General features: G+C 46.7%; 1 protein-coding gene across 1 annotated transcript; it reads left to right on the top strand.

Moving 5' to 3' along the window:
* Nucleotides 1-9,205: 9,205 nt before the first annotated feature.
* LOC123129979 (uncharacterized) lies at nucleotides 9,206-12,817 on the top strand. Its single transcript, XM_044549934.1, has 2 exons — nucleotides 9,206-12,127; nucleotides 12,300-12,817. Exons 1-2 carry the CDS (start codon nucleotides 11,055-11,057, stop codon nucleotides 12,301-12,303), a joined length of 1,077 nt encoding a protein of 358 aa, XP_044405869.1. The 5' UTR covers nucleotides 9,206-11,054; the 3' UTR covers nucleotides 12,304-12,817.
* The last annotated feature ends 3,491 nt before the right edge of the window (nucleotides 12,818-16,308 follow it).

Here is a 16,308-nt window from a genome sequence, read left to right as displayed (position 1 = left end):
TCGCCGCCGACGGCCTGCCCCGTTCATTCCCTCCACCCCGAGCGCCGCCGCCGCGCGTCACCGCGGCCACCGACCGCCCCGTCCTCCGTCGTCGTGCCTAGGAGCTGCGCCAGGAGCAACACCATCATCACCTTCATCGCCTACGTCCACGGATTGGAGCCGGGTCATCAAGGATCGAGCGCATCGACCTCTTCTTCCTCATCACCGACCACTGCTTCTCGGCGTCGATCCGCGCTGCCCCGACCACCCTCGGCCTCGCCGTCTCCTTCCCCAGCTCCGCGGTGAGCGTCTCCATCGATTCCCCTGTTTTTCTCCTTGTTTAGTCACCGTTTGTGCATGCGGGCTCGTGTTCACCGCGTCGGCCGCCCCTCGCTGTAGATTCTCTGATGTCCTTACCTGAAACTGAATATAAAGTCAGTTTAAAAGTCAGTCTTCTGACCTGAATATAAACTTTATCTGAAACTGAAATTGAAACAGATGCAGTCGTCAAAATTCAGTTAAAAATTCAATTTTAGAGCTTGGCTCCTGATCTAAATATAAAGTGTACGGCAAGCTTATATTGCAAGAAAGTTTAAAATTCAATCTAAAACTCAATGTAAAATTCAGTTAAAGTGATCTGAATATAAAAACTCTTGGAGTAAAAATTCAGTCTAAAAGTCAGTTAAAGTTTCAGTTTTAGAGTAATTTTCAGTTTGTAAAACTAAGAAGTGTATTTTTTTATTTTGAAACTTAGTGTAACTATTTTCAATTTTGATGGAAAATCAGTCTAAAAGTCAGCAGGGGAATCTCTGTAGATTGCATATACAGATTTCTTGAACAGTGCTATTAATTACAAATAGAGCAATGTTGAAAATGAAACAAAAGGAATTGGAAAACCAGAAAGATAGGCATTCTGTTGTAAGTAAGCTAAGATAAAAAAGTGTTTACTTTAAGTAATTATTTACAACAAGCATTGTGTAGGAAAATGTCATGCAGGCTGTAACTTGAACTTGAAGAACTCCTTGGATAGTTTTTTAGTCTCCTTATACAAAGCAAGCTGAAGTTTGAAACCTATTTCTCCTAAGCAGACACTGAAAAATTGCAGATAAGTAGACACTAAAAATTGCAGCCATGTCAAAGTGTCATTTCATTTGGGAGCAGTAACGACAACTGTATGTGTTGTCATAGGTGTTGTGCTGTCAAAAACTGTATGTGCAATCTCCAGAACAATTATGCTTATGTGAAAACTGTATGTGCAATCTCCAAATGTATCATCATAATGTAGGTGATGTGTTGTGTGATTCTTCATGCTGAGAACTTCAGCTTTTTCAACTTGCTGGACTATATGTTCATTGGTACTACTTGTGATGCTGCTGCTGTACTACTTGGGAATTTCATCAACTTGTGATGCTGTTGCTGTACCCCGAGAGGCCCTTGAGTTTGCCGGAATGTCGATTAACTTCCGTTCCGGCAAATTCGGGTACTCCATATGTCCTATTTTCAGCAAAGGTCATGCTGAAATTTTCCGTGAATTTTAGCATGACTTTGCTAAAAATAGGACATATGGGGTACTTGCGACTAATGCATGGGCCGGGGTATCTTAGTATTTAGTTAAGTAGGATCAATTGCCCCGCCATTCTTGCTGCATTAAGCCATAGGTGGCAATAGAGCCAAGTGATTAGGCCCAACTTAGAATTCTCCTTAGCATCGATAAACCCTAGATGATAAACCCAATATAGGTGGCAATAGAGCCAAGTGATTAGGCCCAACCTAGGGTGCCTCGGCATCGATAAACCCTAAATGATGAAAACTTAACTTGGCTTCTATAGGGTGCCTCGGTGTCGATGAGAACCTAAATGATGCACGCTTAGGCTTTTAGGGTGCCTCGGCATCGACAAACCCTAAATGATAAAAGCTTAGCTTTTAGGATGCCTCGGTGTCAACAAACCCTAAATGATGAGACCATGATCTTGTTCCTTGACAATAACCAACTTTTTGACCAAACTTTTTTCCTATTTAGAGTGAAACATGGCCCACAACGATGAGGCCGGCGGTTCGGGCGGCAAGCAATTCTGGGAGCTGTCCCAGGAGTTGGAGGAAGAACCTCACTGCTATGAGGACGCCGCGGAAGACACCGATCCTGACTACACAACCCCTAGTGGCGTCGGGGATGACACCACTGATGATGGCGCCACGGATGCCACCACTAATGATGGCGGCGCACGCACAGATGGCAGCCAACCGAAGAGGCAACGGAAGGACCGGCGCCCGAACATGCTCGGCACCATCAGGGAGGAATTTACTGAAGTGAACTCCGACGGGCATCCGACGACACCCAAACACGTAGTCAAGGGGTACTCGATTCAGCTCGGGTGCATTCTCCGAAGCACCGCCTCGATCAACACCGAGAACCTAAGGCATAAGGACTGAGGGAATTTGCGCAGCCTCCTCTTCACGAAGCTGCACGAACGATACAAGTTCCCCGCTGAGTTCGCAAACACACGCCTCTCGGGTAATAAAGTGAACGGTGCCACCCTCACGACGATGAGCACGACCCTGTCTACTTGGAAAAGCATGGTGAAGGCAATGATTGACAAAGGTGATAGTTATGAGAAGATCAAGGCGAAATATCCTTTGATTAGCGAAGATGACTACAAGGAGTTCAAGATCAAGTGCAAGAGCCCCGCAACCTCCGAATCAAGTCAGTGGGGGGAAGAAATGCGGCAGTTGAACATAGGGGTCCACCAACTCGGTCCCGGCGGTTATAGAGTGGCGGAGCCTGTATGGGACAAGGAGGACGCGGAGCGTGCCGAGTAAGGCCTACCGCCCCGCTTCGAGAAATACAGTGACAAGCAGACCAGGAACTTTCTCAGGGCCCGGTACAAGGAGGACCCGGTAACAAAGGAGCTTACCACGGATCCGAAGACCAAGGAGCTTGAGCTTGTTCTGGTAAGGAATACACCCCCGCGTAATTAGCTCCATATGGTTGCATTCTAATTAATCCCCAATATTTCTAAATGGTTCACGTTCCTTCCGCAGGACAAAGAAAGCAGTAGCGCGGGGTCGTCTCAGAGCTCCCCTTTCGACTCCCCTTTGAATAGGGTGTTGAACATAATGAAAAATAAGGATAAGCTCAATAAGCCGACGTCAGCTGGTCATGTGGCCAGCAAAGGCTTGTCCACAAAATGGTCGTCATACTATGCCGCTGGTGGGCGAAAGGAGAAAAAGACCAGCTCGGAAAGCCAGTCGCGCGAGGTTGAAGCACTCAAGGCGCAAGTGGCGCGGATTCCGGAGATGGTCCAAGAGCAAGTGCAACAACAACTGGGATCGACGCTCATCGGCATTATGCCTACCTTGATTCATGGGATAACGGCGTGGATTGCGGGTGGCCAACAGGGGCCGCCCCCAATTCCCAGCTTCATGGCCAGCAACTCGCACAACGCGCAGGCGGCGCCATTGGTGTCTCCGGCGGCGGCGATATTGGTGTCTACGGCGGCGGCGCCATTGATGTCTCCGGCGGCGGCGGTATTGGTGTCTCCGACACCGACATTGGAGCTTAATGCACCCGGGTGTACGCCGGCCGGCACCTCGCCAGCAAGCGGCCCCTCCGTCAGTTGCACGCCCGCCGTTGGCGGTGCCTCGACATTAGCCGAGCTCGACGGCATCACGGTAACTAAGCCTCTCGACCGAGGACTTCATCTCCTTGCCTTTGACTGGGCATCCCTGATGCCCTACATGTTTTCGCAGGGCACCGCCGACGTTCTTTGCACTCTCCTGCACTTCGTGGGCGGCGAGTTGGTCGATGTCGCCAAGGGAAGAATCGTTCAACCGGGCAACCCCGTGTTCCACGGTAATCCGATGCCACCCACAATGTATAGGGTTGAATTGGTTCGGGTGCTGCCAGGCTACGACGAGCTGTTACCTCCGATTCGACCCGCTGGGGCCGACGAAGAAGATGAGATGACCCTCAGCGCCTGCGTAAGCTGGCCCCTGCTTTGGCCGAAGAGCCAGATTCGTTAGGGGGCGGGGGACACCACCCCACAGACAAGACCGCCAGTCGTGCCGGCGCCAAGCCATGGCAAGAACGCCGCAACGCTACCGGACATGCCGGACATCCCTATGGCACAGGATCTGGACATGCATATGGCACAGGATCCGGACGACGACGACAACGACGATGGTACATTTACCAACATCGATAAGTACTTTGCCGAACATGGGTACGGTGACGAGTTCTGCGGGCCTCCTTCTCAAGAACCCAAACAAGACGACCGCGATCTAGCTAGTACGGCGGAGAAACCCAATTGCAACAAGCGTCGTCTGGCGTTCAGTTCTCAGGAGACGCCTCCAGCTGTCGCCTTCACCGAGCCTCAGATAGCGGAGGTGCCAAATATTATCAGCCCCAACACACTCAAGAAGGCGGTCTGTGAGCAGAACTCGGTCCCATTAGAGCAGATCAAGAAGAAGGGCCAGAAACGGCAGACTAAAAAGGGCGCCGGTGCGAGCCAGCCGGCACCGAGTACGATCCGTGCTCAGGACGGGCCACCTTCACCTAAGGATATCTCGAGGAGGGTGCATGTGGCGGGTAGGGCGATGCTACTGACAAATATGCTCAATGCTGCAACCGGTGCTATGCAGAGTCTGCACGACAGTGTTCTTTCTTTGGAGAAGCGGCATCTCAAAGAGAATGATGTGGCATACCCGGTTTTCGTGGCCAAGGTGCCAGAGGGCAAGGGCTTTGTGGATGGCGCCATCGGGGGTACGATCGTCCTGCGGTTTGATGACATCTTTGCTATGTTCAACCTTCATCCGCTGCACTACACCTTCGTTCGGCTGTTTTCGCTGAGTATGGAGATGCGGATCATTAGAGACAAGACCCCGGACATCGTGATCGTCGACCCCTTCTACATGTGTGCCAAGCTCTTGAGCAGCGCTGGGGACCGCCAAGTCGCGAGTTCACACCTCGAAGACGTCATTCTGGCAAACCCAGATAAGGATAACTTCCTTGTGGCTTACTTTCCCGAGTAAGTCATCCCTTAACCGCCCCGTAACATATGATTTCTTAGATTTCGATCATTCTTTTTTTTTTTCTAACATTCCGTGTTCTGTGCAGTGACACACATTGCACACTCATCCTCTTAAGCCCGAAATATTCCATGGCCACGTATTTTGACCCGAACCATAACTCCAAGATAGACTACACAAATATCAAGAAAGTTCTTGATGATGTTCTCCCCGGCTACGCCAAATCTGGAGGCACCTTCATCAGGGCAGTTCGTAAGTACGGCAAGCACGTGTTCGCCCACAATACAACGTTTTGCTGCGTCAAGCAACCGCCTGGCGGTCAGAAGGATGCCTACTACGCCCTCCATCACATGCGGGCGATCGTAAGGGACCATCATCACCTTCTGCTACCAAATAATCTCAAAGATTGGGCCGCGAGCTTGTCGGCAATCCAGGACGCGGACATCAGACAAGAATTCTTTCGCATCCAGTCGGAGTTTGCAGACATCATCCATCAAGATGTCCTTCATACCTCGGGGCAGTTCTTCCTCAGATATCAACCATCCAACATTGAGATAGACGGAATGCTACAAATGTAGGCTGACAATGCCCGCGATTTCATGACCATCACGACAGACGGCGGCTTCATCCACGCTCCTGTCCATGAGTCGAGTCAAAAGTAGTGATGTGTAGTTCTGAAACATTGATTGGCTCATGTTGTAATTAAACTTTAATGAATTGTATGTCTCTTTGATTTGGACAGTCGTTCAACTTAGATGTAATTGATGCTATTTATTAGTAGGACATGAATCGTGCTATTAATGTCTTGTTTTTCTCTTCCGATCCTTTTGTTGCATACTTATATATTGCTTATGTATGTATTGTCTGTTGTTTGGCTTGTGCATAGAGTTGCCATCGTATGTCGTGTACAAGGGTAAGGTTTCCGGAGTCTACGACGACTGGGAGGAGTGTCGGAGACAGGTTCACCGTTTCAACGGTAACAGTTACAAAGGGTACACCACTAGGGCGGAGGCGGAATCTAGATACGCCCGCTATCTAGCGGGAGAGAGGAGGGAGCGTTGGAGGAACCGGATGAAGACCAGTTTCATCGCGATGATGCTCATCGTGATGACGCAGCTCTCTTCTATGTGATGGTAGTTTAGATGATCGATATCGACTTGTAATGTGAAGACAAACTCGATACTCGCGGTCTCGAGACTTGTATTGTTTTATCTTTGTTCGATCTTTTGAATTCGGAGACTAATATGATGAATTATATTCGGAGACTAATCTTCTATTGTATTCAATGAATCTGCTGTTGCTGTGTGCTACTGTCTATATTCTGTCAAATAATATATTTTGTAACCTGTGCAAAAATCAGAAAAGTAAAAAAAACCTAATATTCATACTAATGACGCATCACTATAGAGTGCGCCATTAGTATGCCAAAGTATACTAATGGCACATCACCAAACAGTGCGCCATTAGTATGCCAAGTATACTAATGGCGCATCCATCTGCAGTGCGCCATTAGTGTGCCAAAGCACATGGTTAAATATGGCCCCTGGGAGGCATACTAATGGCGCATGGTGTTATATACTAGTGACGCACTGGGTGGTGCGCCATTAGTATACCAGATACTAATGGCGCACCAGTGGTGCGCCATTAGTAATAAATACTAGTGGCGTGATACTAATGGCGCATCAGTGATGCGCCATTAGTAGGCAAAATTGGTGCGTCATTAGTAGGCCTTTTCCTAGTAGTGAGAATCCTACTTCACTGAATTGCAATGCAATCTAACACCCAAAGCTGGATGCTCTACTTGACAGGCAGGTGGCCTGCCTGAAAGACACAAAAGATGCTCAATTAGCAGGAGGATCCAATAGTAAAGGGACAGTCTTGCAATCATTTATCTTTATCTTTCAACCCTGCTGGTAGCTGGACACAAGCAAAGGATTGATTTCCGTCTTTAGCAAAGCGTAAGGTAATCATCCCAATGTGAGAGAAAAACGAAAGCAAAAGGTAAGGATACTGCCTCTTGTTTTATTCTGCGTTCTAAGGTATTTGTGCACACTGATAAGCATGAAGCAGCCCAAATATTTCTTCGCAGCATGTAGCTTTTTTGCTTTACAATATTTCTGTACAACAGGCTACTTATGTTTTAGCTTGACAATGTGATATTTCTGACCATATCTGACAGATGCAGTGAAGGGCGCAAAAATTGTGTGTCGATATTTAGCAATGTTTTAAATAGCGGGCTATGGCATTTAGCGGCGACCCTTAAAAACAGCTATAGCTAGGCTATAGCGGGCTATAGCGGAGCTATAGCGCCAAATTGTACATGAAATCATTTAGCGGCAACACCCTCAAACAGCTATAGCGGAGCTATAGCGGGGCTATAGCCGGCTATTTAAAACTATGTTATTTAGTACATTTCGGAGTGTGCCTTGACAGTTCTTGATAGTGTCAATATTATATGCAGGTAACTTTCTTAAAAGTTTGTAGCAGTGTAGGAAGCATTTTCTGATTTATTATGTAGCAAAGTTAAGTAAGCATTTCAGGCTCTCACATTACATTCGAATAAAAAACTGCAATCCTTGTGAGTAGTACTTGTATAGGAATCTGTGTAGCAGATGAAGCTAAATAGTAAAATAGGATTAGTGATATTAGCCGCACCCTTGAATCTAACTTGCACCACATTCTTTTCAATGCAAGTTACACAAAAGTTGTTTGATTAGCTAGCAGCGAGATCAAACAATGGCCGGTCAGGCCTTGAATTCTTTATCTTTAAATCTTGCAGCTAAGCTAGCTACAAGCATAGAATTGATTTCTGTCTTTAGTGAAAGCAAAAGATAGTCCTCAAGGAAAGACAAAAGGCAAAGCAAAAGGTAAGGAATAGTACTGCTTGCTTTTATTCTGTCTAGCCAAGGCATTTGTGTGTAACCACAAGGACCCCGTTGAAGCATGTTGTGTGTCCAGATTTCGCTCTCCAGTCTAGCCAGCTTCTAGTTGCCCCTGTCTCTACCTAGCTACATACTCTCTGCAAGTCTGCATAGTACCAATTATTCAATATAACCAAGGTATGTAAAGCTCAGCTTACACCTGTATTCAATCAGCCTGTCTGCTTCTTCGTATCTATGTATGCTAGTTTTATCAGGACATAGATTTTCTACCCTTGAGCAAATGTGCTCTCTTTACTTTGAAAGAATAGAAGTGAGTTTCGAAGATTCAGAAAATTTCATTAACAATCACATGTAGATATTACAGTAACCTATGTATTGCAAAGTTTTGGTGAAATCTCACATGCAGTCCGAACTAAAATAGCAGTCATGAGAGGCTAAAAAGCACATTTATGTGCTCTAATTTTGTTATTTTTTGCACATAAAAATATAAAAATTTGTATGAAACTTAACAGCCGCACACAGTACTCTATGACATACACGTGTGATTTTTTATGAAATTTTGTGGAAGCACGAGAATTATATTTTTTGCATGCTCTCCTTTAGGTCATTGAGTTTTATTTTATTAATCTTGCTTGCATATCATTGCATTTGTATACAGGAATCAATCGAGCTCGAGGAATTCAGCTGGAGACTTCTAGTGAGCTGACTGATCAATGATGACCTGGAAATGGAATTAATCTAGAGGGTAGAGATTGCAGTATCTTGCCAATTCATCATGCGTACAGAAGTATGTTTACATGTACCATCACTTTTCGTTCACTTGTGCATGTTATCTTTCTTATCCAGTTCGAGCTAGTTTACAAAATATTTGGGTTATTGTACCCTCGTGGGTGCATCGATTGTGGTAAATCTTTTGTTGTAAAGTGTTCTATATCTCAGGAGTTCTGTTCATTAATTGCATCACGCTTGCGTAACCTTGCCCATCACATATTGTTTCATATATATACTACCTCCGTTCTAAAATAGAGTGCTTCCTCTATTCCCGTGCTTTAACTTTGACCATAAATTTATCTAATGAGACCGACTGCGGCGGGAGCAAAAGTTATACCAGCGAATTCGTATTCAAAAGAAGTTTTCAACTATATAATTTCTTCTCCTGCCACAGTTGGTCTCGTTGGTTAAATTTATGATCAAAGTTGGACCTCGGGAAGCGCGGGCGCACTATATTTTGGAATGGAGGGAGTACTGCTACTATGTATGTAGCTACTTTGCACTGGTGGCCACCGTCCTCACCGCTTCACATATGCATGCAGGTTATCAAGGCAAACACCATTGATTAGGCTGTTGAAGGAATTCTCGATGAACTCAAGTATACTAGAGGAAAAGAAAATGTCATATACTTTGATGGCTGGGACGGGCTGGGGGCATCTGCGGTCGTGCAAGCCGTAGCCCAACAGCTCGCATCGAATGAAAAGAAATGGCAATGGGGACTGCAGTTTGAGCAAGTCATCCACATCGACTGCTCTAAGTGGGAGAGCACAAGAGCAGTTCAGAGGGAAATCGCAGAGCAGCTGAATCTTCCCAATCAGGTGATGCAGATGTTTGGCAAGCAAGACGAGGAGGATGATTTCAATGGTATTACTGATCAGCAATCTCGGGCTGGGATAGCAGAGGTCGCAATAGAGATCCAGAGGAGCATACAGGGCAGCAGGTTTTTGCTGGTTCTTCACAATGGAAGCAACGAGGAGATTGACATATCTAGCCTTGGTCTTCCTGTATATGAATATTTGACCAACAAGGTGATATGGACCTTCCAAGGGAGGTTTCGGATGGATCCCAATATGAAAGACAAGGCCATCAAGAAGGATATAACAAATGTTCTTCTCTCAGCTTCATGCTACGAGAAAAACCCACAAGATCTCTGGTACTATCTACTGCGCAAAGAGGCTACACTAGTTGCATATAAGAGTGGTGTTGATCCTGAAATACTTGTTCAGTGCTTCTTGTATATGTTGACAATACATTGCACCAGCCGCCATTATGTCGACAGCGAGTATGATTTGGCTACCCATGCATGCAACTATTGGATATGTGATGGAATCATACAGAAAGCCACAGACATTGCTGAAGCATGGCAAGTTGGTGAGAGACTGCAAGGTGATATCCGATGGAATATGGACTACCGCGACAATGAATTTCCCTCTCGCTTTCTATGGTATGCTGAGTGCGTACCACACTGGGCATCACCAGCTCATGGATTTGTGCTGGTCCCTGATGGAGTCGTTCCTAACAGAATGTTCCAGCATTTTGACAAGCTTGGCGTGATGAAACTCTCAAGATGTAGCTTTAGCTTTTCATCACCTCCATTTCTCTGCTGCCACAGCCTTAGATTTTTATGGCTTGACCACTGTCAAAACCTAGGAAAGAGATGAGGCGCAATTGGAAGAGGAGGACACCCCAAGGTTGTGGTCATGCTTCCAAAGCTTATGGGTGCTTGACCTGCGCTACACAGATTGTGATTGGATCTTGTCTGCACGGATGATGGATCTCATGACCCAGCTCAGGGAGCTAAATGTGATGGGAGCCAAAAGCTGGGACTTTAGCCATTTACAAGGACGGTTGCGTAACATTCGCAAGCTCCGGTTAACAAAGTCCACCTGCTGTTCCGACACCAATGTGTTCTCAGATATGGAAAGCATGGAGCTTCTTGATTTTTCAGGGAATATGGTCAGTGGTTACATGAGAAGCTTATCTGGCTCAGCAAGCAACATTAACCTTGATACTGTCATTATTGGTGCCTGTGGTGGGTTAAAAATCATCTCTTTTAGGGACTGCAAAGAATTGAAGAACATATTCTTGAAAGGATCATTGGGGAGTCTTGAAGAGCTGGACCTCTCGGGCACAGGAGTGAAAACACTCAACTTCAGGGAAGTGGTAGCCACCTCACTCCCCAAGCAGATCATCCTGCTAGGCTGAGAGAAGCTCCGTGCAATATTGTGGCCTAAGACATTTGAAGGGAAAGGGTGGTCTGGTTTGCTGCATCTTGACACCACCTCAATATCAGCATCAGCTGACGGAGGTGAAGCATCACATGCACATCCCCTTAGCGATCAAGCCCTCCAACAACAGAAAGAAGAAAAGTTTAACAGTGGATGGCGGATTTCTCTTATGGATACAAGGCTCCTGAGGTCGCTTTCTCCTGTAAGAGAATTTTTAAGGGCCACATCCGTACATATTGATATCTTTCCTGCAGCTACTGTTGGTGGTTGCAACATCCAAGGAACAAGCAGCCACAAACTACTGCAAGTCCAACCGCACACAAGGACTATGGTGGACTCCATGTATGGATATGTCTTGAAGGATGGTGGCCCAGTTGGAGTGATGGTGATGTGGGACTGCCCTAAGATATTTCTTTGGGATGAACCGAAGACATGTATGATAAAGATCATTCATGGACAGGGCAACAAGCTTTTGGAGGATGCACCAAGTGCTAGCACTAGTGCTTTATTATTGCCTGGTTTTATATGCAAGCAGAGTACATCTGTGCATGCCTATGATAACTTGTCCATCACCAATATCCCTCCACCTCTCGACGGATCAGGATGGCAGAGTCTAAGATGGTGCCGAGTCGAGAGGTGCCCCAAGCTACACACGGTCTTCAATATTGGGCAGGGCAATGGTGCGTCCAGCTTTAGGCGTCTGGAGACATTATGGTTGTCCCAGCTTCTGACGGCAGAGACATTTACTACGTCAATTCTGACCTTTTGTAGCCTGGAGTTCTTGCACCTGGACTGCTGTCCCAGGCTCTTACACGTGTTCACCTTGGCCAGCAGAAATTCAGGGAGGTTCTTCTGTAGTTATTTGCAGACCCTCGAGATAGTGTACTGTGATGATCTAAGGGAGGTCTTCCCTTTGGCCCCTGGGCGCCAAAAACAGGATACAATTATAGAATTTCCCTATCTGAGGAGCATCCACCTGCATGAGGTCCCCAAGCTGCAGCACATATATGGGTGCAGGATGTGGGCGCCTATACTCGAGACCGTCAAGATCCGAGGCTGTTGGAGCCTTAGGCGTCTGCCGTCCGTCGGCCGCGACACCAAGCCACCCAAGGTGGACTGCGAGAAGGCCTGGTGGGATAACCTTGAGTGGGACGGGTTGAATAAGTACCATCACCCTTCCCTCTACGAGCCAAGCCACTCGCTGTACTACAAGGCCGAGCTGCCCAGAGGCACCATACTCAGGTGAGCTACACACATATTACTCCATCTCTCCTACTCTGCAAATAAACTTAATTTTGTGCTGAACAAATCACTAGCTTCTCTTTTCTAGAACAAAAACCAACTTATCTACTGTATCCTTTGAAAGTCCATATGTTTAATCATCCCTACCAAATGTTGGTTTATTATGCCGCAGGTAATTCACCTCTCCCGTGAATCAACCTTCGGGCTCGTCCAACCTGAATGCATGTGCGTCATCATGCAGACCTACATAACTGAAGCTTTCCTGCCGTGTATATGTTGCTTGCCCTGCTTGCTGCTTGATTGGTTTGTGGTGTTCCCTACATCATCATTGCCTTAGTGCGGTGACGCCCCTTGCAGTTTCATTTGATTTGGTTTGGTTTGGTTTTGGTTTGATTTGATTTGGCCATCCTTGCTCGGTCCATCAAAGCACTGTTCATCTGGTTGCTTTCGAGCAAATGACAAAAATAAATCCGAGTGCAGCATGAGCTCCTTCTGTGTGTGGGTGTGAGTGTTTGGTGTGGTACAGTCGGCCATCGACTGGCTGTAATATGTAAGCTTGAATGATGATGGTGATTATTGTGTATGTGGAGTTGTTTTGTTGTGGTTCGAATAATCAACTGATTGTAATTTCTAATTTGCAACATGAATGGTGATGATGATAGTGATGGTTTTGTGTGTGTGGTGTGCACAACGGTTTGGTTATAGGTTAACATTATCACTAGCGCTACCTATATCCATGTCTTCTGTTTGTTCCGATCTGAAAGATGATGACAATTTGGATGGGAGCCTATTAAGCGTTCTCGGAGTTCTGAAGGTTGTCAGAGAATTATGCTTACTTTTTTTCTTAGGGAAATGATTCTGTTCAATTGACTGATAACTCACTTGCGCCGACCGCCTCCTTCGTCGTCAGATCGTCTTGATCCTGCAGTGCGGAGTGAGCACACCGCTAGCGGCCACATCCCCCTTTCAGCCACACATCCCACAAGCCTTATCTCATTCTGTTATTCTTCCTCTCCCGTACGCCCACCCTCTCCCAAATCATTAGACGATGTTGGGCCATGGAGTGTTGCGCGGATGCCCGCCAGAGTGAAGGCGTGGCGCGGTGCCATCGTTGTTACAGATGCAGTGGGGGGATTCCACCACCACAACCTGCCCGCGCGGTCGTTGTCGAAGCCGTCCAGGTGCTGGCAGGGAAGAGCCATGCCCGGCGAGCCTAGACGTGGCCGGGGCCACGACGCAGCCATCCCTGGTTGACACGGGCTCGCAACCCCCCACCTCCGACACAGAGCGAGCCCGGCCGGAGGTCCTTTGTTGCCGGTGGCCTCGTGTTTAGAGACAGCAAGCCTCTTTGTTAGAAAAGGCCTCCTTGTTGCAGAGACCGGAGAAAAAATGATTCAAAAAGGTCTTGTAACAATGATCTTGTTGCAGAAGGCCGAGCACAACAAGGCTCCTGTTGCAGAGATCTTGAGACGAAAACAATATTTCTCGGACACCATCAATGTTGTAGAAGTCCTTCCGCAACATTATCTATGTTGTAAAAAGGTGAAAGACGAAAAATAATACTTTTGCAACACAAGCTCTGTTGCAAATAAATTTCTACAGTGCAGAGATGACACTTAAGGAAATAATGCTTTAAGCTCAAAAAACAAAGAAAACAATGCTTCGGGTGGTTTTGCAACGAAGCCTCGGTTGTAGAGCCAACAACGCAACAACCGGCTTGTTGCGATTCGCGACGTGCACGTTTGGGGAAGATCCGACGGCTGTTTTTTTTTTGTCAACCGGACGGCCCTGAAGGCGCTCGATGTTTTTATGCTATCTGCCGGATGACGCGTATAGCGTCGCGCAACGAAGAAAAGGGGAGTAGAAAAGAAGTAGCAATTGCAAATGGGCCCGATGGGGTTTCCATGAGAACATTGTTCCTGGGCCAGGCGTTGACTATGGGCTAGTTTGGTTTGAGGCATGGACTTCATGCCTGGAAGAAAATGGAGCCTGGCCATGGCCTGGAGACATGAAAAATACTATTGCCTGGCCAGGCCTGCCTGAGTGCTATGCGTTTGGTTCGTGTCATGTGCCCTGTGTAGGGATGAAAACGGCGCAGATACGGACGAAACTGGGTGCTATCATATTTATTTTCATTTTTTTTGCAAAAGCGAAAACGAATACAGAAACCCCAGAAACAAATACGGAAATAAATACTACCGGAAATAGACACGGAGCGAATACAGAGCAGACATGGAAACAAAACGGTTCCTTGACCAGAACTTAAAACCCCGTTGAATCATAGAGAAATATAGACAAAAAACAAACAAATTTATGGAATTGTTAACATGGCTGCAAAATAATATGGTTGTGATAGCAACATAGGATAGTATTGTAGTAGTACATGACAATTCCATATAGGATCCATTGAGTACGTGTATGGTAGTAAAAGTTAGTCCTCAAATGACCCATTCCGCTCATTCTACTCATTGTGTCATTGTGTGTTGTTTGGTAGTTGGGCTACAAAGTAGCCATAGGCCTATAGCAGAAACGGAAATTCCATATTTACGGAAATGGAAAGTTCCGTTTCTACGTCTATTTCACTGGAAAACACCGTTTCGTTTTTGTTTCCGTTTCCGTATAAAAAAATTCCATTTCCATTTCCATTTTGCAAATTTTCATTTTCGTTTTCACATTTCCTCTCCGTTTCCATTTTTCCTCTGAAAAAGCGGAAACTTTCCACTCAATTTTCATCCCTAGCCCTGTGTAGCAATTATTTACATGTCAGAAATAGCTGCTGGCCCACAAGAAAAAAGCAGCCAGGCGACCGGTGCAAAACGGCTGGTCCAGGCTAACGATCGTGCCTGATGTTTCAGTCAGGCTAATGACTATGGCAGGAGCTCCAGGTCAGGCTAGTATTTCACTCTTCAGGCACCAACCAAACAATTTTCAGGCAGGTCTCAGGGAAGGTCCAGGCTAGCAATTTTTTTTGCCAGGTATTGAACCAAACTAGCCCTATGTGCGCCGAAGGGTGGTGGTTTGTCCGTGTGTCCTCTCCCCCTGAAGATAGATATCGCCGGCGGCCTCGCCGTCCAGAGCTGCCGGCATGGGGTCACCCCTCCGCGTCTCGTCGGAGGCGACGCACTCCGCCACTCCTTCGCATCTCCTCCGATGGCGCTGAGTCCGGCTTCCCTGCAACCAACCCTCGGCAGCGGAAGCACCGCCAAAGACGGCGCCGCCGGCCGAGCGGACCCCTCCTACCCTGTGCTGCGAGTCGGGGTACCTGCTTCTGCTTGCTCACTGCTGTAGCTTCCATGTTTCCATTGGCTCTGCATTTCAGTCATCCGTCGTTAGTTTAGTTTCTTGGTAAGGTGATAGATGCTACTGCTAGAAACCTGAAATCGATTTGCCCCCTCCCTTTGAGCTCCACCTTCTAGACCTGGAGTAAATCAGAGGCACATTGCTTGCTAGACCTGGCTGCAGAGTTTCGTTGGCGCTACGGAAACTACATGGTCAAGGAGAAGTTGATATTTTTGTAGCACCTGCATGCCTAACCATCCATGTACGTACTACTAATGGTGCATATCAAGATTCGTTAACAGGCTCTGAGTACAGGGGGGTTGCTTTTTTGTTGTGGGTAGTTTGCATTTCGCATAAAGTTTCTAGCAATGCGTGAAGCATTATTTGATTGATTGATTTATTTATGTAGGAGAACTAAGCATATCATGTCAACCTCACACTACATTAAAGAGCATGAAGCCTTGTAGTACACTAGCACAGCTCTTATATGAATCTGTGTCGCACATTTCTCCAGAGCTGCAAACAGATGTGTCAACCACATTCCGCTACATAGTAGTAGGGGCACAGTTTGCCCCATTAGCATCCTACCTTACTGTAACACTAGTGCAGAACCGGGTAATAGCACCGGTTCGTAAGGCCCTTTAGTGCCGGTTCGGTAACCGGCACTAAATTGTGGACACTAAAGCCCCCCCCCCCCCCCTTTAGTACCGGTTCAGCATGAACCGGTGCTAAAGGGCAACCACGTGGCACGAGCCAGCTTCGTGGCCGCGTAGGACATTAGTACCGGTTGGTAACACCAATCGGTACTAAATGTTTGGGTGTGTTTTGGTTTTATTTTTTATTTTTACTTTAATGTTGTGTTTTCAATTTAATTTAGTGATTGTTTTACATTATAATGAGTT

The sequence above is a fragment of the Triticum aestivum genome, chromosome 6A (assembly GCF_018294505.1).
Source record: "Triticum aestivum cultivar Chinese Spring chromosome 6A, IWGSC CS RefSeq v2.1, whole genome shotgun sequence".
In the NCBI taxonomy this organism is placed as follows: domain Eukaryota; kingdom Viridiplantae; phylum Streptophyta; class Magnoliopsida; order Poales; family Poaceae; genus Triticum; species Triticum aestivum.
This window is presented reverse-complemented; position numbering and strand designations above follow the sequence as displayed.